Below are 23,059 nucleotides of genomic sequence, written 5' to 3'. Positions count from 1 at the left end.
TCCATACCTCTGCACCTGCAGTTTCCTGCCCTAGGGACACTTTCCTAAGCCTTTCCAGGATGCTCGATCACCACTGCTGAGGAGTCTTCTCCATGTCTCCCTCACCCAGCCTGGGCCCCGCCTTGTGCACATGACCACCCCCCCCCCCCCCACCGCCCCCAACCCCGTGTCACTCAGTACCTTTGATTGTAACTGCCCTGCGCGGCTGAGCCCCCACCCCTGCCCCCATCAGTCCTGGTAAGCGATCCCTTGGCGCCCCCTGGTGGCCACATTGAGGAAATTCTTGGACTTCACTGAGCAAGAGAAAGGAGAGAGGGAAGCTGGTCTCTGAACACTCACCGTGAACCAGACGCTGTGCCAGGTATTTGATATACACCGGCCCAGCGAACCCTCATCACAAACCCTTGGGAGAGGTACTACTGCTCCCATTTCACAGAAGTGGAAACTGAGGCTCAAGTTTCTCAAGGCCACCCAGCTAGTAAGAGATGGTGCGGGGACTCAAACCTAGGTCTGCCTGACTTCAGAGCTGTATTCTCCACCCCTCCCCGCCCCCCTTGGAGAAGGGGAACAGGGTGGAGGGGAGGGCAGCACGGTGGAAAGGAAGCACGCCCGGTGGTCACAGCACCCGTGGTTTGACCGCGGAGGTGCCCCCAGAGCTTAGCAGCTCTGAAGGGTAGAGTGCGGGGGACGGGCAGCCTGGTGCCTCGGCACCACTGAGATCTGTCCGGAGTCGGGCGGGGCAGGGTTCACACAAAGCCAGGCCCAACTCGGGGTACAATAGCGATAAATAGAATTTATTTTGTACAACTGTTACCGACATACACACAGCCACAGGGGCTTCCAAAATGGGTGTTGGGGCCGGAAGGCTGGCCTTTGGCGTGGTGCCTAAAAAGTGTGGACAGACGCACACAAGGATGTGGACTCACAGCAGCTGTGCCTGGCTGCCCCTCCGTGGGAGTTGGGTGGAGGGGTCACAAAGGCGAGGCCCATAACTCTAGGCCAGTGAGACCCCGCGACCTGGAGTGCCCAGAGCATGGGAAGGCAGGGGTTAAGCTGGGTGCTGGCTGAGAAGCCAGGGAGGTCTCCCTTCCCCCTAAGGGGGTCACTTGTCTGTCACGTGGAGGCAGTGGCCAGGGCATCGGCAGATCTGTGGTAGAGCTTGAGGGTCCAGGAGGGGCAACAGGCAGAGCCAGCTCCCAGCCCCTCAGCCCACCTGGGGTCCCAGGGAGCCCAAGAAGCAAGGGAGGGCAATGGGGGCCCCTGGGAGGACAATCCCCCATTCTGGGGCAGGTGCATGGAATCACAGTCTTCACTGACCTCTGAAATAATCTTGTCCACGTGTAGCAGAGGCGCCCAGAGAGGGAGACTGACTTGCCCAAAGTCACACAGCAGAACCCATACTGGAAGCCAGGACTCAGGACTCCCAGCCCAGTGCCCATCCCACCACGTTTCACGTCCCACCGCCTCTGCAACAGGCTCTGTGTACACCAAGATATCTCAATCCTGCCCTCCCGTCCTGCTCCCCAGGGGTCCGGAGATGCACCCGGGTGTGACGAAGGGCCCGGAGCGGGGGCAGGCCAGGCCTGGAGTTCTGCTTCAACTGACCACTGCCTGTCCCAGCCTGGGGGGTGGGGATGATGCCAGCAGCTTCCCCCTCCTGGGTCCGGATGGCTCCGCCCCGCAGAGACAGTCCAGACAGGTGGCCAAGGCGGGGGCAGGGGACAGCCCACAGGCTGGTGCTGGCCGTGGGGGCAGAGGTCCTATCCACCTGGAGTTGACACTGTGTCTTCACCTTGTGCTTCTGCGGCCTCACCTGCAGGGTTAAGAGAGAGGAACACACCACGATGAGGGGAGACGGGAGCGGGAAGGGCCTGCCCCAGATCCAGGCTCTGGGTCTTTCCATCCCACTGGGGACCCTCCAGGCCCCTCCCTCCCGGCAACCACCTAGTCCCTTGCAGGCTCCCACCAAATCCTCCCGCTGACTCGTGGGCAGAGGTGAGGCAGCATTTATTAGCCCGGCTGCACAGATAAGGAAACTGAGTTCCGGAGAGGGGCCGATGACCTGCCCAAGTCACCCAGCATTTAAGTAGCAGAGGATTCGAATCCAGGTACACAGATCTCAGCCCAAGGAAGTGACAGAGGAACAGGAGGAGTCACCCCCCTCCTCCCCACTCCCACCCACTCCCACCCTCTCCCCCCAAACAAGAGCTGAGGACTGGGTCTGACCTGCTCAGTTTCACCTTCAGAGTTGGAGCCTGGCTAACAGCCCTGCACAGACAGAGTGGCAGCGAGGCAGGCGACAGGATAGGTGAAGACATGGGGCAGGAGACACAGGCAAGCAGAAGACACTGGTTGTGCCCAGGCCAGATGAGCCCAACCCCTCCTGGCCTCAGGGGGACCTCGTGGTCCAGCACCCACCCCTGGTCCCCTTGGACACCTGTCCCCTTCCCCCAACGGCTAACCCCCTCCTGGGTGAGTGTCCCCACAAGGCAGCCTCTAGGCTGGTCACATCCGCCCTGGCCAGCCCTCTGGCAGCTGCACGTACCAGCTGGGGCGTGTGCTGCTCAGATGCCTCCAGCTGGATCTTGATCTCGGGACACGCAGGGTCCCCCGACTTGCTGGCGTCGGGATGGGGTGACCGGGAGGGTCCTGGGGAGGGGGGCAGGAGGGAGCCACCTCACTGGCCGCGGGGAGGCACCAAGGAGATGGACGCATGGATGGGCGGTAGGCACTGGTGCTCCGCGACCCTGCCCCACCCTTAACTCCCGTCTTTACCCACCCCTCTGTCATCCTCCGAGACCCTTCCAGAAGCCATGAGCCCTCAACCATCTTAGGCCAGATAATGACCCACCCACTGTCCCCTATGTCAGGGGAGGTCCCATCACACACCCACCCCCTGGGGCATGAGAAGTCGTCTCGACCCTCTGTGCCTGTCCCTGTCCCTCTCCTGCCACAAGAATGGCTTGGCAGGGGAAGCTGTCTGCGGCCTGGTACCTGGGGAGCTGCCCCCACTCGTGGTGCTGACACTATCCTCCAGCCACGTGCTATAGATGAAGGAGTCCCGCTTGTGGGGCGTCCCTGAGGACGAGACGCTCTCCTGGGGATGGGAGGAAAAGGGAGGTTAGCCCTCGTCCGTGGCACTGGCTTTGCTTCCCTCCCCTCTCCCAGCGTCCTCTGCCTGCTGCAACCCACAAACCCTCACCCTTGTGCCCCTGCAAAGAGGACGGGGGCCCAGCAACGTCTGCCCCGGGGAGACCCGGAGGGCAGAGTAGGAACAGGCACAGTCCCAGCCGTTACACCACACACCCCCACGCGTTCATTCAGCAAACATTCACTGATGTTCTCCTGGGCCAAACCACTGAGAGAAATCAGGCCCGGTTCCCGCCCTCAGACAGTGAGGTCTAGGAGGCAAGACAGACTGTGAAGAACTATTACAATCCTAGAGTCTGAGCCCCATCGGGCAGGGCCACGGTCTGCTGTTCCCTGCTGCACCTGCAGCACCTGGAGCAGGGCCTGGCAAGGAACACATGGCCACTAAAGGTTTGATGAATGAAGAATGACACAAGGGTGCTAGGGGCAAAGCCCCAGGGGGGCCTGCGAGAACATTAAATGGGGGGGGGGCGGTGGGGGTGGTTCCTAACCTACCCTAGGACTAGGTGGCTTTCAGAGGTGATGTGAGGCTGAGTCAAGAAGGATGAGTAGGAGTCAGTCGGACAGAGAGGGAAAGAGGAGGCAGGCAGAGTCTTCCAGACAGAGGAAATGGCAAGTGCAAAGGTCCAGAGGTAGGGTAAGCCTGGTATGTTGGAGGGACTGCAAAGGAGCGCAGATTGGCCGAAGTGGTGAGAGATGCAGGGGTAGGGAGGGACCAGATCTTCAACGGTCTCAGAGATTGGGTGCTCTGTGGGCAACACTGGGGAGCCATGGAAGGCTTTACAGTAAGGGAGGGTTAGTCTGCATTGTTCCTTTGGACTGGGTCCCCTGATCTCATCTCAGTCACACCCAAGCTCATGTTTCTGCCTGCAGCATCTACGGGGACCAAAGAGCCCCCCTCCGGGCCACTGTAGAGAGCCAACATTCCCTGGGCCTCTCACCAGGCCTGTGTCATCTGCGTCCACACCCTCGGTCTCCTCCACCACGCTGGCGAAGCTGCTGGCACTGGACGAGGAGCGGGAGAAGTCCTTCAGCACCTCGGCTCTCTGGGCTGCCGTCTCCGCTCTGCCAGACAGCACCCCGTGAGCCCACGTCTGTTCTGGGCTCCTCCTGAGCCAGACCCCGGTTCCCTGCCCTGGAGGCCCAGCCTGCAGCCAGCCAAGTACCTCTGTGCCCCCCATGACGGCTGCCTAGGCCTCTGAGGCTCCCCCACCACCACTGTCCTTCCTAATTCATGGATCTGAGCATGCCCCTCCCCTGTACAAAGCCCTCTCGTGGCTCCCCGTTGTCCCAGATACAGTCTAATTTCCCTGGCTTGGTATTCAGTAATAATAGTAACTATTAACAATAAAACTATGGTCTAGTGCATGCTTGACTGGGCCAGGCACTGTTTCAAGTGCCTTTGCCCGAGTGGTCTCATTGCTATCATTATTAGACCCGCTCTGCAGATGAGGAAACACTGAGGAAACACCATTCAGAGAGGGTGGGTGCCCAGCCCAAGGTCACCCAGACATAGGTGGGAGAAAGGGGCTTGGACCCAGGCCTTCCAACTCCACACTCTACTCTCAACCCTCTCAGTTTTGCTCCAGGCCCAGGACTTTGTGTCTCCCACCTGGAGTCTCACTCCTTCCCTCAACTCCCAAAAAGCAAATTCATCTTTCAAAACTCAGCCAAGGTTTTGGAGCGTCTCCTCCCTGATTCCTCCTCTCAAGGTGGGAATAGACCTCCTCACTCTGGGTGTGCGAGCCCTGTCTCTCCCTGTCCCTGCCATCCATTCCCGCTTCTCTGTTTACCTGCCTGACTCTTCAGCAGAGCACAGTCCTCTAGAGCCACAGCGTTGAAGGGAGGGGTGGCCCCTCCTGCGTCCGTTCTTCCCCGCCCCACCTCTTCACATCGTACCCACAGTCAGGTTCGAAAGTCTCACTCCTCTTAACTAAAATCCCAAAGGCTCTTTCCTGGCCCCACTTAGAGTAAAACGCAAAGTTCTCAATATGGCTTCCAAAGCCTGGATCTAGCCCCCGCCCACCATGTTGACCTCATCCCCGACATCACCCAGCACAATGTCTGCCGGGGCCCAGCTCCTTGCTCACTGAGCTCCAACCATACCACCCTTCTTTCAATCCTTCAAGCACGCCTCAGGGCCTTTGCGCCTGCTGTGCTTCTCTTCCTTCTGCCATGCCAGTCCTAGCAGGGCTGGCTCTTCACTGAGCTCTCAGTTGAAGCCTCCCCCACCTCTGGATGTCTTCCCTGAGCACCATCTACCCCCCGCCCACCTTATCATTCCCCACTGTACCCCCAGCTTTGTTGTTCTCTTGTGGCACCGTCTAGAAATAGCTCATCAGGTCATGCTACGCTGGACTGTCAGCTCCACGAGGCAGGGGGTGTGTGTGCCCAGCTCACTGCTGGATCTGGAGCCTGGCATGGGGCCCGGCATGAATGAAGCTCTCAGTGGGTATGGGTACGTGTCAACGGAGGGCCTGTGAGAGTACCCAGGCCCCCCTGACGCCCTGAGGTGGCAGCACCAATGCTCCCAGGCAGCCCCAGGCCCACGCAGGGACTGGAAAGGGTGAGTCCGAGCCCCCTGGCTCGGCGTGCCCCAAACCCCAACCTGTTCTTGGTCGTGGGCATCTCTGGGGAGCTCTGAGTGGATGAGTTCTCCGACTTGGGCTCTTGTGAGACGTGCCCGCTGTCTGGGGTCTTCTGGCCGGCGGGGGGACTCTCCCTGCGGGGCACAGGGGGGCAGCGGGGGGATTCAGCACCGGGCCTGGCACCAAGGGTAGAACGAGGCCCAGGTGGTGAGAGAAGGTCACGGGCGCCTCCTGCCTCGTCCCCACACCCTAGATCCTCAGGGGCCAACCCCAGAGCAGTCCCTGCAGCTCCCTGGCTGGCCTGGCCGACGAGAGGAACAGGCAGTGATGGAGCGCCCACGTAAGACAGCACCCTCCTTATCCCTGGTACGGATAAGGAAACTGGAGTCCAGGGCTGGGAAGGAATCCATCCAGGGACGCACAGCTAGGACATGGCAAAGCCAAGGCTTAAATCCAGGCTTCACAGGATTCTGGGCTCTCGTGGCCGTGAGGACGGCACCACCTCCGCTCTGGGGGGCTCAGCGCACCTGCCCTGCTTTGTGCGCTCTACACCATACCTCTGCCGCAGCCCCGGGTTGTTGCTCATGTGCTTGTCCTCATTTTCCGGATTGGGACAGTGGGGCTCAGAGAGGTACGGTGACTTTTCCAGGGTCACACAGCCCCAGTGTGGTAGAGACAGGACTCATTCAGGAACTATCCTCCGCTTCCCAGGGGCTGTTCCGCTGCTCGCATGGCGTGCCGCCTGCACCCTGCCCGCACAGACGCATCCGCAGACCCCCACAGACCAGGCCGTAAATCCCGGTTCTGCCTCTCCCTGGTTGCGTGACCTGGGCAGGCAACTCCTGAACCCTCTCCCCTACAGCATCTTGACATGCAAGGTGTGACCCCCTGGGGAGCCACCAGAACCGCTGAACCGATGAAGGCATCTCACGTTAGGTGACGAGCTGGCCCTGGGGCCTGACACACAGCAGGTACCTGACTGTCCCCAGTAAGGGACAGGGAGCAGAAGAGTGGGCACTCCCTCCTGCCTGCGTACCTCTGCCACAGCACGGGGGTCAGGGAAGGGGCTGGGGGTGACAGGGGACCCATCCCACCCACCTTTTCTCCTGCACTTCCTGTATATTCTCGATCCCGATGGCGCTGCTGCGGCGAGAGCCAAACGGGCCCGACTTCTTCCTCGTGGGGCTCTTCCCAGGGACGATCAGTGACTGCAGGGAAAGGGCCCAACTCAGTGCCCACCTGCCCTGGGAGAGCCACTGTCCCCCACATACCACCTGGGGCCCTGCTGCCCCAGGCCCTGAAGCAGAGGCAGTGAACAAGAAAGAATGAGAGGAACGCCCATCTCCAGAGACAGCCCTGCAAGTTAACAGAGAGGGAAGCAGGCCCGGTGAGGGCGAGGGCGCTCGAGATCACATAGCAGGGCAGCGCCTGGAACCGCATCCCAGGCCGAGTCCTCAGAATGGCTACCGGCTCTCGGCCCCTCAGGGGTATCATGGGACCTGAAGCCTCAGGGCAGCGGGGAGACAGTGGATGCATCAACATAAGCCCCTGCCCCACCTCGGAATCTCCAAACTGGCTGGGGGAGATTCGGGCCCAGCAGTTGCAAGATACCTTCCCTCCCCCGGTTTCTAACCACACGAGGGGGGGGGATGCCCCAGGCACCAGAAGCATGCCCCAGCTTCTCCGGGGAGGCGGGAAGGCGGGCCCCAGGGAGGCACGGAGGGGCAGGAAACCCTAGGCCAGTTCATGGTGCGGAGGGGGAATCAGGGCAGAGGAGAGGGATGGAGGTCCATGCAGAACTGGCGATATTGGGGGACGTGCGGCTGGGCATAGGGTCTTTGGGCACCAGATTCTGGCAGGGACTGGGTGAGGGTCCCCAGGGCCAGGGCAGGGCCAGAAGCCCCAGGTGGGGGGCGCTGGCTCTGACACAGGTACCAGGCCCCAAAGCAGGTGCTGAGTGCCATCAGAGCTGCCGGCACCCCATCCTGCACACCCCCGGGCCCAGCCCGGGGGAAGGGGGGGGGGCAACGTCCCCAATATGGCCTCCGTCCTGAGAGCGAGCAGAGAACAGCACGTGCAGGCAGCCTCCAGAGCCGGCGGCCCCGCGGACGACAACCTCTTCCACCGTTCCTATGCCTATGGCACTGCCCCGGCGTCCGAATCTACTCGCGCTTTTCCCAGGAATAAGCAATGACTGGCAAGCAGCAGAGGGCAGGGGCAGAGAGAGACAGACAGACAGACATGGAGAAAGACAGAGAGAGATTGAGATGGGGTTGACAGAGAGAGACACGGCCAGGAAGGGGCGGCACAGCGGACGGGGGAAAGATTGGCCAATAGACAGAGACACAGGTAGGGACACGTGGGGGAACACACGGAGGTCACAGAGTGAAAGACAGACAGAGAGACAGAGATGGAAAGAACGGGGAGGCAGAAAGGAGGAAGCAGGGAGAGAAAAGTGTGGGGAAAGAGGAAGAAAAGGAGGAGGACAAAAGGTGTCAGTGGGGGGAGCAGGAGGGAAAGAAAGAGAAGGGAAACCAGGGAAAATGCAGACGGTAGAAGGAAAAGGAAACAGCAGGAGAGAAGAGAGTTGTACAAAAAACAAAAACAGAAATGGGTCTGGTTACTGCCATGGTGGGTGCTGCTGGCCTGGCCCGGCCCCGGGGCCCCTTCTACAGCACCCACAGGAGGCTAGGCCACTCGGAGGGAAGGGAGGGGGTGGGCCACTTCTCCAGTGACAGTGGGCTTGGTGACTGCAGGACGGCAGAGGTCCCGCCTTGTTCCCCGGGCCGGGCCAGACCATGGGGCAGGGGTGGCTGGGGGGTTGGGGGGTGGGGAATCTCCTGCCATGTGACACGGCCTTACAGCACTGAGCACAGGGCTTGGCATGCAGCATACAGCGATAAAGGACAGAAGTAAGGACGGACAGATAAGTAGAAGAAAGATGGACAGACAAGGAGGAGCAGAGTTGCGTGTGCAATGCCAGGGGTGGCCACTAGGCGGCGGAAAGCCGATGAGCCCACAGCCGAAGGCCTCACCCACCCCGTGCGCCCAGCACCCCTGCTCAGTGTTAGCAGCAGAATCCCACAGAGGCTGGCAGACAGGAAGTAATCACACAGCAGGTGCTCACACAGAAGCCCAGTTCCTGACACACAATAGGGTGCCACAACCACAGAGGCCCTGACACACAGTAGGTGCTGACACAGCAGTCTAGGGCCAGGGACACAGAAATAGATGCTCACAGAATAAATGCTCACACCACACAGCTCACTTCCTGGCACAGAGCGCAGATTCACTGATATCCAGGGCTTGGCACATATTGTGTGCTCAGTCAGGAGTTCATCTCCTGACATACGCTGGGTTCTCACAGAATAACCCAGGGCTGGGCATACAGTAGATACTTACAGAGTCGATGCCCGCACAGCAGCCCGGGACCTGACACACAGTAGGTGCTCATGGAAACTCAGGGCGGGCCCACAGTAGATGCTCACACAGTACACGTCCACACGGCAACCCAGGTCCTGACACAGTAGGTGCTCACATAACAGCCCAAGTCCCAACACACAGGAGGCACCCACCAGCATCTCAGAGCCAGGCACACAGCAGGTGCTCACACAGAAATCCAGGTCCTGACACACAGTAGATGCTCCCGGCAACTCAAGGCTTGACATTAGGTGCCCACAAAGCAGCCCGATTCCCAGCACATGATAGACAGTAGGTGCTCGATAAAGAGTGTCAGATAGAGATAGCCCCAGAGCTGACCCACAGAAAGTCACCTGAATAAGGGGCCAGGGGGAGGGAAGGGGGCTGCAGGCTCTGTGCACCCCAGTGTCATGGCCCGGACATTGGACCCCCATGGAGAGCAGTGGCTAGACTGAGTCTAGAACCCAGGCTGGGCACTCAAATGCCAGGGCAACGGGAGGAGGCGGGGCCGGGCCTCGGAGGTCGGAGAGCGGAGGGCTACTGGGGGTGGCACTCACTATTCCAGCTGCCTTGGCCAGGTCGGGGTTGTTGGGGGCAAAGCTCCCGCTGTGGCTGGTGGACACGGTGTTGGGTTTCTTGTTGCTTAGTCCCATGGCATCCATGGACTGGCTGCGGCTCCGGATGACCCGCTGTGAAGGTGGGGTGGGAGTGGAGGCGGCACAGACTTCGTGAGGTCCCACCCCCCACAGAAACCCAGGAGCCCCGGCGTCTGGCCCCTCCCCACCAATGCCACTCCAGGGGACCCCCGGAAGTCCCTGCCTGTGAGGCCCCAGGAGAGGTGAGTCCACATGGTGCCTAAGGGCAGTTTGGGCCTCAGCTCTGCCACCAGCCTGCTGGGGGCCGTTGGGCAAGCCACTTCACCTCTCGGAGCCTCCCGGCACTCTCATGTGGCTGTTGTAAGGACTGCAGAAGATGCTGGGGCATGAGCCAGAGCACGCAGAGAGCCCTCCAGAAACCTCAGTTTCTTGCTTTTAGGGTCCTTTAGGGCTTCCTCTCCTTGCTTTTCTTTCCTCCTTCTCTCCTTTTCTTCCTTGCTTTCTTCAGCCAATCTACACTGAACATTTCCTATGGGGCCAGGTACTTTATTCTCATTTTCTCACTCAATGCACCCTACCAGGTGGGCATTATTATCATGCCCATTTTGACAAATGAGATGAGCCTGGAACCCAGATGCCAAATCACATGCCCTGCACTGTGGGCTCTACGGCCTCTAAGAAATTCTTTGACCTAATCCGGCACCTACTAGATTTGAGACCACTGGAGCCCTCCCTCAAGAGCCCCCAGACCCATGTTCACCCCACCCATTCCCGGTCTCTGGTGGGCACAGGCAGGGCTCTCCTCAGTCCCCTTTCTCAAAGAAAGTCTGTTCGCCTAAGTCCAGGGCAGGCCCGGGCAGCTGGGCCAATCCCCTTATGCAAACCCGCGTCTCCAGCTTTGCTGTCTGCCCTGGGGTGATGGCGAGGCCCAACCAGCCTGGCTGGGCACCCAGAGGATGGGCAGCCCCCCTCCTGGGAGTGGAGAAGGTGGCAAAGGAGCCACAGCCTGGGGACCTGCAGCTTGGGGGCGTCCAGGCCCTACGGAGGAAAGAGACACTCCCTCCTCCTCTCTCACTTTGGACAGCAGTTGCTGAGGTAGGTTGGCTTTTGAACTTACGTTGCACTAATCTAGCTGCTTTACAAATAATTCTCAACAGTTGTATGAAGTAAACGGCCATTGCCCTACCCAGGAGATAGAGAAACTGAGGCTCAGGGGTGCCTGGCTGGCTCAGTCGGGAAGAGCATGCGACTCGATCTCAGGGCCGTGGGTTTGAGCCCCATGTTGAGTGCAGAGACTACTTAAACAAATACAACTTGAAAAAAAAGAAACGAAAGAAACTGAGGCTCAGAGGATGCTCAAGCTGGTAAGTGAACCCAGGCCGTCTGTACCCTTAACTCTAAGGTAATGCGGAGACAGCCATGGTAGGTCACACAGGCCTAAGGTCATACAGGCCAGGTTCCTCTCCTACAGCCACTCGGTTCACAAATGGCATCTCAGACTTCTGTTTCTCTCCCTCAGTGAGGACGGAGACCTCCTCCTCTCTTCTCTGCCTGCTGACCTGGTAGCCACCACCAGAGGCACCAGAGGCACTTGGTTGCCGCTCAGAGGGCTCGAACCTTCGCGGAACTCCCAGGTAGACTCCACCCCCAAGCCTAGGCCCCCGCCTCCAACCATTAACTCCTCCCAAGTCAGAGCCCCACCCTAAAGCCTAGGTCCGTCCTGAGGCTCGCTGTCACCCAGACTCTACCCCCAGGTACTTGCCACCTAGCTCCTAGCTCCTCTCACGTCTAACAACCCCACCCCCAGACTCCACCCAGAGCTCCGCCCCCACCCGACTCCACCCCCAATGCGAGCCGCCTCCAGCCGCCCCTCCAAGCCTCGTCCATAGTCCCACCCCCGACTCCACCCGAGCCAGGTCCCAGTTTCTCTGCCCCAGGTAGACCCTGGCCCTTCACCTTAAAAGACTCGAAGAATCCGCCGCCCCCGCCGCCATTCTCCATCTTGTCCTCGTCACCGCCCAGGCCCATCATGGACTGGCTGTGGATGTGCAGTTCCTCATAGAGCGTCTCCAGGAGGGCAGCCCGTGTCCGCTCCTGTGGGCCAGGTCGAGGCCATCAGGAGAGACCCCAGTGATCGGCCCTTGGTTCTACAATTCGAATCCTGGCCACCTTCTCTGCGTCAGCAGGGAGTGGGCCTGGGCCCCGGGCCCCAGGAGCCCATGCTGGCTTCCCTGGGACCCCCACCTCGCAGCTCCAGCAGCGCTCAAGGCTGCTCATGTCCCAACCCACGGTCTGCCCCTTCCCTCATGGTGCCCTCTGTGCCAGCCTGCCCACCTGCGAGCACCTCCTGGGACATTCCTCACATACCCCTAGAAATGCCCTAATTCCTCTCCCTGGACCACAGCCCTGCTGCCCCTAAATCCACCCCACCCCAGACAGCTCTCCCGGAGACCAAAGTCTGAACCTGGCATTTCCCTCCCCAGGGGCAGGGTTGAAATGCCAGGTTGCAGGCAGGGGTCCAGCCCAACAGCCCATCCTCACCTCCAGTTTGGCAAACTTCTCTGCCTTGTAGCAGGCATATTCAGCATTGATCAGCTTTGTCAGCAAAAACTCCTGGAACTCAGGCCCCTGGGAGCCCCCCAGCGTGGAGAGGAGAGAAAGGGCTCAGGTGAACACAGAAACAAGGGGCTGGAGCTCCTGAGCCGCACCCTGCTGGGGCCCTGGGGCCATCCTCGTCTCTCTCAGAAGGGGGCCTCCTTGGCCTCAGCCCCCCAGCCCAGGTACCTGTGAGGGCCCCCTAGGCCCTTCATGGTTGCCCACCCCTTGGAAGAGCAGACCTCATAGATGCAAGGGGCTGGCTGGGATCTCCCACTGCCTCAGTCTGGGGGAGAAGTGAGGGGTCTGAAGCCAAGGCTCGAGGTGTGGCTTCTGAGAGATGAGAGAAATGTGTTGCCCCCTTCCCAAACATTTTAGAAGGAAGAAGACTGTAATTGTCAAAAAGATAATACAAGTTAGGAAGGGCCACAGAGCCTCTATGAGAAATCTAAAATAATGATGCAGATTGTTCCCTGACTTTATAAATAAATATCACAGTGTGTATCCATCCGTGTGAATGAGAAGCCAGTCCCCGGTGACATGGTTAGGGGAGCCCAGCTGCCCTGGCACACAGTGGGGCCTCAGGACCTCTTACAGCAGACTCTGCACCCCCCCCTCGGCCCCCACCCATTTTGTCCTACTCTGTCCATGACTGGGGCTGGGGGCTGCCCCTCACCTTCCTGAACACAGCAGGGTCCGGGAGGGGGGGCCCAAAGAAGGGCACGTCGTCTCTAGCGGTGACAGAGACCTGCAAGGGAGAGCAGCAGTCTCTGTGGAGTCCCCACCCCAGCCAGAGACCCCTAATTCATCCCTGGCCTGCCCCCTGCTGGGGAAGGTTCAGTGACTGCAGACTGGGTAAGTGAACCCCAGGATTTCAGCTCGTCCATCCTTGGTCCTGAATTTGAATGGTGAGAAAGGGTGGAGGCTCTCAGAGGTCATAGAGGATAGGGAAGGCCTAGGAGGCTAAAGGGTAGAGCAGGGCAACCAGCTCCTTTGAGGCGGGAAAATTGGGGGAGCAGGGAGGGTGGGGTGGGAATCCTCCGTCAACAGAGCAAGGGGGGTGCTCAGAGCCCTCTGGACAGTCCCCCTATTTACAGGTGGGAAGACTGAGGCTCAGAGAGGTCTCAGAGTGACTCAGGGAGGGGCTGTGGCTGAGAGCCCTGGGAAGCTCCACGATCACCCACCTTGTAGAGCGGGCCATTGGGCCCCCCGCCCTCGGCCTGCACCACCACATAGGCATGCAGGAAGTTGGATGCAATCATGTCAGGCACAAAGGGTGTGTTCTCATCCTGGAAGACTACAGCGACAATGTCGTTCCCGATGTGCCGCTTCCGCTGCAACTGAGCACAGGGCCACAGGCCTTCACAACCTGGCCGGAGAGGGGCTCCCTGGGCATGGGGGAGGGTGCCCGCGGGAGTGTGGGAGGGCTTAGGGTAGGCAGAAGGGCACGTCTAAGAATTTGCTTCCCCTCAAAACAAGGTCGTGAGAAACTTGTTTCAAAATTATTTTAGTTTGCTTGGAATCCCGCGACAGATGAGGAAACTGAGGCCAAGAGAGCAGTGACTTGCGAGGCCCTGCGGTGAGTCAGAGGACTCGAACAAACTCAGGGCTCCTGGTCCCCAGGCTCTACCTCCCAGCCCTTCTCCTAAATGCCCCACACATGGCCTCTCATGAGCAAACGGGTTCCGCTCGGTATACACTCATGTTGCTGAGATGAACGGAGGATCTTCTTAGAAGAAAATCAAAAGACACTAGAAACAAATATTTCCATTTTTCTCACATTACCCTTTTATCCCCCTGGGGTGGGGGCACGGAGGAAGGTAGACGGCCCTGCAGGCAGCCTAGGACAGGAGTTCAGCTCCCAGAATATGCCCCCCACTTCCTTGCCTCCAGGCCTCTGAAGAAGGTGGAAGCCATTTTCTCCACCTGGAACATTCCCCCTCCTTCTCCCAGCAACTTTGCAGGCTAAAAATCACTTTATCTGGAAAGCTTTTCTTGACTCCCACCTCTGCCACGTTTAAGTGCCCCCATGTCACCCCACAATGCCCCTTCCCCCGTAAAAATACTAATTCACATTTATGGAGCTCTTGATATGTACCAGAGACTGTACCAGCCACTCTAGATGCATCCCTTCTTATGCTCATCTATGAGGTAGGTGCCATTATCATCCCCATTTCATGGATGTGGAAATTGAGGCTTTCCCAACACTGTAGCAGCTTGTCACCCTGCCCCAGCTAGAGCCCACGAGTTGGGAGAATGGATCATTTCCATCTCTATATCCCAGGGCCCCCTGAACCTGGTGTGGTGAACACTGAACAGACAGGTAGATGCGAGGGACAGGAGGACAGGTGGGAAGCAGGTGGCGGGGGCGGGGGGGGGTGCCCAGGCTACCTGCTGGGCGTCCCCTTCTGTGTAGGGCAGCTTGGTGGACACGTGAAACATGATCTCCTTGTTGCGGAAGTTGCAGTACACAGACTCGGTCCCCGTCTGCCCGTGGGTCACGTCCAGGCCTCCTCGGAACCTGCCCCGGCCCCCCCCAGGCCATGGCTCAGTCTCCAGCCCCAGCCAGGCCTCTGTGGGGCCAGGACAGGGGCTCCCTCCCTGCCCGAGGGCACGGGTCCAACTAATCGATGCTTTTCCCCCCTAATGCTCACCCTTTAAAGTCCTGCAGTTTGACCTTCTGGCCGAGAAATTCAAGAAACTCCACGAAGGCAGGGCTCTCCTCATTGGTGCTGAAGAGCTCTTCCTCGGAGGTCTGGGGACACATGGAGAACTGAGGTCACCGAGCTGGCGCTGCTAAGCAGCTGCTGTCCCTCCCCCCACCTGCACCCAGAGAAGGCTGGGAGCCTCTCGCACCCCACCCCCAGGTCCTGGGAAACGGAGTCCCTGGGCAGGTGCTCCCAGTGGCAAAGGATCCACAGCCAGGCGGGTCGGAGGGCAGGGAGGAGAAGGTGAGCGCACCTGCCCCAGCTTCTGATAAATGACTCCAAACTTGAAGTTATTGCTGATAACATGCTCATCAAAGGTGACGATGAGGCGGGAAGCCTGGGGGGAGAGGGTGATGGGTGAAATAGGCCGCTTTTTTAAGTTGCCATTTGCTGCTCTTCGTGCCAAGCACTGTGCCACGAAGTTTACCTGTGTCATCTCATTCAATCTTTAGGACAAGCCCACGAGGGAGACAATGCTGCTGTCCCCATTTCCCAAAGGAAGAAACCAAGGTTCAGAGAGCTTAAGTAACTTGTAACTTGCCTAAGGTCAACTGCTGGCAAGTGGCAGCGCTGGGACTTGAACTCATGTCCAAAGCGTAAACTCACTGCTCCTGAGTGTTGCCCACAGGCCCCCTGCCCTATTCCATCCACTCTGTAACACCTGACTTGTTCCTTGGCTCCTCTATAAACCCACAGCGTCATTCTAGAATGAGCCAAGTCTCACCAACTTGAGTGGAGCCTTGAGAAGTAGCCCCTTCCCTCACCTTGGGCCTCAGTTTCCTCTTTTGTATCCAAGAGGTAACGTCTGATTTCTGAGGCCCCTTCCTTTGGGGGACCTCTCCTGGACCCCACCACCCCTCTCCTCGCTCCAGAATTCAGTCAGAGCCACAAGGGCTTACATGCCTTTTGGGGCCACCTTTTCCGGGAAGCACCCCTGACTCACTGAAGACAAGCCACCATCCCTTCCCCACATGGTCATAGCACCTCAAACCCAGCACCAGAGCTGGGAGCGTGGCTACTGTCTATGGGGCAGCATTCACAGAGGTGCCTGTGTTATTATTCCCCCTCCCCTGTTCCCCTTGGGTCAGAAGGCAAGGCCAGTGGAGTCCCCTGGCTCAGGCACACTGACTGCCTTGGGAGGGTCCCCAAAAGGCATTGAGAGTAAGGCCGGCCTCCAAGGCGGACAATACCAAGTTTGAAGGCAGGCCTCCTTTATCCACTGTGCATCACCGGATAAGACACAGAACAGTTCTGAGCCTCTGCTTCCTCTTCTGCAGACTGGTGACTTTGCAGCATTGTTGTGAGGGTTAACTGAGAGGACTTAGGGGAGACACCCGGTACGCAACAGGTGCCCAATGAACGCCCAGTTCCCTCGTTCCCTACCCACCCCAGGGAGCAGGGCCCAGATGCAGCCATACCTTGGGGTAGAGCACAGGGTAGAATCGATCCACATTCACATCTTCACACACCAGCTGCAGGAAGAGAGAAGGGAGAAGCTGAGGCTGGGGCCTCAGGGCCTCCCTGGCCACCGGCCGCGCGGGCTGGAGAGGACAGCAGCAGAAAGGAGAGGGAACAAGGGAGTTTGCAGCAGGACTGGGGGCTCGCTGTTGCTCAGAATGGGGTCTCCCGTATCCGAAGGTGCTCTAAAGTGACCCAAAAGCACCGGGCAGGGGACAGGAGCCCAGAACACGTGGCAGCATGCCAACGTCATGGGACACGTGAGAGGTGGGACCTTTGAGACAGGGCTGCAGCACGCAGGGCTGGGATGTGGGGCTAAAGATGACAGCGTGCCAGCTGTGTGCCCACCTAGGGTGCCCAAAGAGGCCTCACCTTTGCCATCTGGACCACATTGGGGAACTCAGTGAGGCAGGAGATGGGGATGACATCATGGTGTGTCCGGCACTTGGTCCTGGGAGGAGAAAGCCCGCGCTGAGGGGCGAGGCAGTGGGAAGGAGAGATGGAAGGCCCTCCACACACAATAGGGGCAGAGGGGACACACCCCGGGGAGGACCAGAGGTGACGACGGGGCCAGGCCTGGTTGGGGTGCTAACTTGCTGAGCAGCCTCAGGCAATTCCCTGCCCTCCCTGGGCCTTGGTTAGAAGAGTGGGCTTTTAGATGGCAAGACCTCAGCTCCGGCTGCTGTCGCAGGGCCCCTCACCCCACCCTCACCTGAGCAGCAACCGCAGGTGCTCCTGGTCCCCGATGACCTCGTACTTGAGTGAGAAAACAAGGTGGCCCAGGGCAGTGTCCAGTGAGTAGTAATTGAAATGCTCCTGTGGTGGGAGGAGGGGGGGCGGGCAGAGGGCAGAGCTGAGCTTGGGGTTCCAGAAACCAGGCCAGAGAGCCAGCTCGCTCCCAGATGGGGGGCTTTCACCCAGCAGCTGGTGTCATGGCTAATGGCAGACTCTGCATCAGACGGATCTGCCTTCAAATCCTACCTCTGCCACCTGCCAGCTGGGGAGCCTGAGAAGGTCACCTCACCTCTCTGTGCCTCAGTTTCCCGTTCTGTAAAACGGGAGGCCAACTACCTCGTGGGATGGTGGCAGGGGCTGAAAGAGATGAACAGTCCAGCATAGAGTAGGCGTTCAGTGAAGGTTAGTTACTTTGTCTGTCGGGGTCCTCATCAAAGTCAGGACCACATTTGTACCTGCATCTCTGTCTCCCCGCTCCTGCCCTTCTCGGGGCTGGGCACACAGTAGGTGCTCAATAAAAATACTCTGATTGATTGCTCAATTTGTGGCTCTCTGGCCCCTGAAGCCAGGGCTCGTGAGAAACAGGAAGTGAAACATCTCATGAACACACTGGGCGGCTCACCGGACAGGTTCCCACCCTCCTGCCTCACCTGGAGAAGCTACAGGGTTGGGAAGAAATCTTGCAGAAGGCCCGAGGGGAAGCTGTGGCAGGAACGGTACCCCCAGAGAGGAGCCCGGGGCTGGCACCTCCAGAGGGGGAAGTCCTCAAATTAAGGGCAGGCCAGGAGTGCCAAGATATTCCACCTCAGCCCGGCCCTGGGCTCCCCCTGCTGGCCCTGGCCCTGGCAGTGGGGCTGGCTCCCAGCCACACCCTAGGAGTCATCCTGGAAGTCAGTTCTGTTGAAACGTGAACACCTGTGCTCGGAGGGCAGGAAGAGAAGGAGGCAGGGGCAGGGGATGTGCCCCACAAATCTGCAGCTCGGGGACAGTCTGAGTGGGCCTGGAGCCAAGAGTCCCCCCCAGCTCTGCCTGGGGACAGAGTGGCGGAAACCCCCGAATGCTTGGCACCATCTGCAGAGAGGGAGTGGCAGGTCCTTGGCAAAGAGGGCTGCACCGAAGTCCTCGAGTCCTCTGAGCCAAGAGCATAAACCCTCCCGGCACGTCTTAATGGAAGGTCAGCTGGAGGTAGGTCCAATTCCTGGCTCAGTAATTGTGTGACCTTGGCCAAGAACTTCACCTCTATGAGCCTCAGTTTCCTCTTCTGTAAACACTAGAGCAATCCTGATCTCACACAGTAATTACGAAAATGTAGTAATAGCTAACGTTAAGTACTTACTATGTGCCGGGCATGGTTCTCTATACTTCACGTGTACTTTTATTATCCTCATTTTTACAGATGAGGAAACGGGCTCAGGAAGGTCAAACGACTTGCCCAAGGTCACACCATCAATAAATGGAAGAGCCAAGATACACACGCAGGCCATGAGACTCCAGAACCCACAGCCCACTCCACCAGCTGGGCTGGAGATGGGTAGAGGTACAGCAGCTGGCATGGGGCCTGGCACGCACTAGGTCCCAGCATGGGACCTCCCCTCCAGCTACCACAATCTCACCCGGTAACTTCTGCCTGGAGCACTGCTGGGTGACACTCTGACCAGTTGTTACTGGGCAGGATCCCTGCTCTGGGGCTGGAGACGGGGCAGGGGTTTGTGCCAAGCCAGGTCAGGCCATGACACTACACTAGTCTCCCAGCCCTGACCTCATGGTCCCCGAGGGCAGGGCCCGGGTCTGTTTGGTTTGCTGCTGCACTCCTGGTGCCTAGAACACGGCTGGCACACAGCTGGTGCTCATTATTTTCTAACCTTGACTGAGCACTCACTCTATGTTGGACCCCATTCTAAATACCTTACAAGCATCGTTCTCATTAAAGCTGTGCAGCATCCCCCTGAGGTGGGTGTCATCACCCTCTCCGTGTTTATGGATGAGGAAACAGAGGCACGGGGAGGGTAAGTGACTTGCCCATTGTCCCATGTAGCAAGTGACAGAGCCAGGATCGTGCCGCGGTAGAGTCTCTGATGTTAACCACTATGCCATAATGTTTGTTGAATGAAAGCGTGAATCCACCACAAATGTTCCGGGACGTGGGACTCAGGACTACCACCCAGCCCCAGCCCTTGGGTTTGGCTCCCTCCCGGGCCCAGCCCCCAACACCAGCGGGCCACCCACCTTGCCAAGAAAGTGCTTCCGGTAGATGCGGGCTGTGGGGTTGCACTCGAGCTTCACCTTGGTCGTGGGTGACTGCAGCGGCTCTGTCTCCGGGATGCTGGTGATTTCGTGGTTGGTGCCTTCAATCCAGTAGCCCCCGAACTGGGGCAGCAGGATGAGGGGGAAAGGTCCTTCTCGCCCCAGGACCTGACAGAGGACTCAGCTGAGAGCCACCCACACTGCACCCTACCAGGGCCTCAGGACATCCCCCAACTCAGACCCAGGGTCACTTCTGCCACGGCTTAGGAGAGCTAGGGAACAACCCAGAGCCCACGTGGACCCCAGGGCTTGCATCCACCCCCCCAGCTTACTTGCTCCAGCCCTTTCCCTCCTACTGCAGGCACAGACCCAGGCCACATGGAACCCCCTGTTCCAGTCTCCAAGAATGGGGACTTGGTTCGGGAAGGTAGAGCTGGGAGAATGACCTTGGCCAAGAGGCTGAAACGTCGGGATTAAAGGCCTAAGGGTTCACATGGACTCTAAAGACTTGGACCAGTAAACTGAGGCCCCAGAGCCCATGGCAAGGTCTATGGTCAGGCTCCTGGCAGGGAGGAGGACCTGAGAGTCCAGACTCGGGGTGAGGATGGGTTCAGGGGGTCCAGCCAGTTACCTCATGGACGCTCGGATAGGGAATGTAGTCCTCCTCTGTCTACAAAACACAAGCAGGCCAGAGACCCAGCTGGGGTGGGACCCTCACCCTTTACTTACTTCCAGTCTCCCCAGAATGCTCCATTGCTCAGCCAGCCACCTGGGCTGGGAGTGTGGATGGGGCTGTGTCATCTCCCCAGGGCTTCCCAGGGGTGACCCCATGAGGCAGGGGCTGAGCAAGCTTAGCTCACTGAGTGCTGGCAGTCTCCCCTGGGTGTCTCTCTGCCTGGGGAAAAGGAGGCTCACCGCCTCCCCAGAAGAAACCCAGGGACCAGTGATTCTCAGTGCATCAGAATGGCCTTGAGGGCTCCTTAAACACGCACTGCTGTGCCCCATCCCCAGTTTCCCAGGGTCTAGGTGGGGCCCAAGAATTTACATTGTAACAAGCTTCCAGGTAATGCTGTTGCTGCTGGTTCAAGGACCACACTTTGAGAACCCTGCTCTGAACAACGAATCAGGCATATGCTCACAAGCCCCCTCCTCAACCCTCACCTTGAAGCCCTGGGCGTCCCCCTGTTCCCTCCCAGGCCAGCCACCAGTCTTCTTGGATTGCTGAGGTCCCAAATCCAGCATAGAACCACATGCCTATCTGGAGGGGATGTGCAACTCCCACCCCAAGAAAATTCTGAGTCTAAACAAGAGCCTCCCTGCATCTCCTTCCATCCCCCGCCTCCTCTCAGTCTCCTCGCAGCAGGCTGGGGGGCAACCAGGCCACTCCTCCCATCTCCTCCTCTCCTCCCCTCCCCATCTGCCTTCCCAGGCAGAAGCCTCCTGGGTCCTGGGTTTGAGTCTTCCTGTAACTGCTGATCACGATTGGCGAGAGAGTCTCCCCAACCCCTCCAGGTCCCAAGGCCTTTGGAGAGACTGCTCGGGAAGCAGCACAGGCAGACGGCCACAGAAGGGTAGGGTGGGGCCACGGTTCCAACCTACTTTGAGCGGTGGTGGGAAGGAGCATCGTTGTTCATCCATCCTGCTTCCCTGCAAAGAGAAGGTAACACGTCCCGTCACACCCCCCCATGCCTATTGCCAGCGCTCCCATGGGAGGCTCATACCTCTTCCTGTGAAGGGGGAAGCCAGGGCTGTGCGGGGGTACTCCCAGGGCAGGGTGTTGGCCGGCTCTGTTACTCAGGCCTCTGCAGGGAGGGCTGGGGGCTCTGTGCAGGAGTGTGTGCCACTGGGGCTGGGGGCAGGGGTGGTGACAGGGTTGGGGGCACGCACTAGTGTGTGAGTATGGGGCAGAGGCCATTGCATCTACACAGATGTGTGTTTTTTAAATTTACTTACACAGATGTGTGTTTTTAAGAGAGAGAAGGAGAAGAGGACAGAGAGAGAGAGAGACAGAGGAGGCGACAGGCAGAGATAGAAAAACTACAAGAGGCAGAGAAACAGGAAGGGGCAGAAGAGAGGGTTTGGATGGTGAACTGACATGGGGGGGAAGCTCCTGAGGTTTGTTCAAGTTGCCCCACCCCCACTCCCGCCCACCTCCCAACATGTACCCATGCACCAGAAAGAGGCCTGGGAAGACCAGGGCTGGGCATGGAAAGTGGGCAGGGGTCAGGCCAAGGGTGTGGGGCACCTCCCCCTGCCTGTGGCACAGCTTCTGGTCACCCTGTGCCTGGTATCTGTCCCTTCTCCCATTCTACATGGGGGTCCTGTAGAGCCTGTGACGCCTCTCAGGGGGATGGGAAATGTGTCTGTGGATGTGTGGATGTGTGTGCGTGTGGGTGTGTGCGGGAGATGTGTGTGCGGATGTGTGGGGGGGGATGGGGGGATGAGGCACCGAGCCCAGCCCTGCTGGGGACCTGCACAGGAATGGGAGAAGGGGAGACACAAGTGGGGCCCGGGCCTTGGGTCAAACAGGGAGTTAGCACTGCCGGTCCCCATCCTCTACTCTGACCCCCAGACCGAGGGCTCGGGAAACTCACCGCCGCCATCTCCTGCCAGCACAGTCTGCCTGGGGCTCCCGGCCTATCCTCAGAGAGGCTGCAGGACTGGAGCTAGAGCAAGGGCCCTCACCCCAGCCCACCCCTCTCCTTGGCTCCCCGAAAAGGGCGACAGAGCCAACCTCACCTGCATCCTCTCAATCATGTCAAACAGATCTGTGCTCTGCAACAGAGACGGGGGAGGGCGGGTCAGTCGTCAGGTGGCCCAGCCGACCCTGCTAAGTCCCCGAGGAGTCTCCACCCACCTCTGCCCTCCTGGTTCCCCCAACCCTGACTAACCACGTGGGCCTGTCCGAGCAGCAAGAGGAAGTGGAAAGGGCATTGCAGAAGGGAGCTCCGTGCAGCTGACCAGCAGGCCCTGACCAACTGCTCAGTGAAGTCAGCCCAGGGCTCCCCCCCTGGCCCTGTAAGCACTATGGACTGGGTTGGGGGGGGGGGGGCAGGGGGCTGTTGGGAGAGACAGCGCCGGGATGTCCCATTGGCCCAACAGCTGTGTGAGTCCACACGCACCCCCTCCCCCCTCCTGCTCCAGCCAGCCTCTCCCAGTGCCAGCCAACGGCACACACAGGGTTAATCCGGGCATCTGCCAGCTGTGCTTGGCAGCTTCAGCCTCCTGGAAGGCGGCATCCTTGCCTGCTGGTGGGGTTGGGGGTTGGGCCTGGGAAGCCCCCAGGGTCTCTAGGACAGTGCCCCTCCCCCAGCAGTTCCAAGGCCTCAACTCTTTTGGCTCCTGCTGCCCAGTGGGGGCACTGCCTGAGCTCACATACATGTGCTATGGGGTTGTGCACCAGGAAACACATTCTCTCTCTCTCTCTCTCTCTCGCTTGAACGCACAGCCTTGTACACCAATATTTAAACACACTCTCACTGTACCAAAGAAACCAAACAGACATGAACACCCCGCCCCCAAACCCAGGGGATCTGTGCACACCAATCCTGAGCCTCAGAACCGT

General features: G+C 59.1%; 1 protein-coding gene across 4 annotated transcripts in view; it reads right to left on the bottom strand.

The window, feature by feature from the left end:
* Positions 1-1,328: 1,328 nt before the first annotated feature.
* The window catches only part of RAP1GAP (RAP1 GTPase activating protein), a 49,867-nt gene continuing 28,136 nt past the window's right edge, over positions 1,329-23,059 (bottom strand). Inside the window, exons 4-26 of one of the 4 annotated variants that reach the window (XR_013557689.1) lie at positions 22,234-22,269; positions 21,094-21,141; positions 20,126-20,164; positions 19,477-19,662; positions 17,228-17,331; positions 16,888-16,966; positions 16,476-16,529; positions 15,311-15,394; positions 15,004-15,104; positions 14,741-14,870; positions 13,534-13,689; positions 13,026-13,097; positions 12,296-12,382; positions 11,711-11,848; positions 9,716-9,847; positions 7,855-7,932; positions 6,837-6,946; positions 5,759-5,872; positions 4,092-4,215; positions 2,995-3,097; positions 2,546-2,680; positions 2,227-2,268; positions 1,703-1,813 (exon numbers count right to left, since the gene is read on the bottom strand). Coding sequence is in view for 3 of the 4 variants with exons in the window: in XM_078452238.1 (XP_078308364.1) it covers positions 1,451-1,813; positions 2,546-2,649; positions 2,995-3,097; positions 4,092-4,215; positions 5,759-5,872; positions 6,837-6,946; positions 7,855-7,932; positions 9,716-9,847; positions 11,711-11,848; positions 12,296-12,382; positions 13,026-13,097; positions 13,534-13,689; positions 14,741-14,870; positions 15,004-15,104; positions 15,311-15,394; positions 16,476-16,529; positions 16,888-16,966; positions 17,228-17,331; positions 19,477-19,662; positions 20,126-20,164; positions 21,094-21,141; positions 22,234-22,269 (2,442 nt within the window). In the remaining variant the exon portion in view is untranslated. Of the gene's footprint in view, positions 1,814-2,226; positions 2,269-2,545; positions 2,681-2,994; positions 3,098-4,091; positions 4,216-5,758; positions 5,873-6,836; positions 6,947-7,854; positions 7,933-9,715; positions 9,848-11,710; positions 11,849-12,295; positions 12,383-13,025; positions 13,098-13,533; positions 13,690-14,740; positions 14,871-15,003; positions 15,105-15,310; positions 15,395-16,475; positions 16,530-16,887; positions 16,967-17,227; positions 17,332-19,476; positions 19,663-20,125; positions 20,165-21,093; positions 21,142-22,233; positions 22,270-23,059 lie in introns of all 4 variants that reach the window. The other 3 variants (XM_078452240.1, XM_078452238.1, XM_078452239.1) reach the window with 3 other exon arrangements.

The sequence above is a fragment of the Panthera onca genome, chromosome C1 (assembly GCF_046562875.1).
Source record: "Panthera onca isolate mPanOnc1 chromosome C1, mPanOnc1 haplotype 2, whole genome shotgun sequence".
Classification (NCBI taxonomy): domain Eukaryota; kingdom Metazoa; phylum Chordata; class Mammalia; order Carnivora; family Felidae; genus Panthera; species Panthera onca.
The sequence above is the reverse complement of the archived record's forward strand: the minus strand, read 5'-3'. Positions and strand labels throughout refer to the sequence as shown.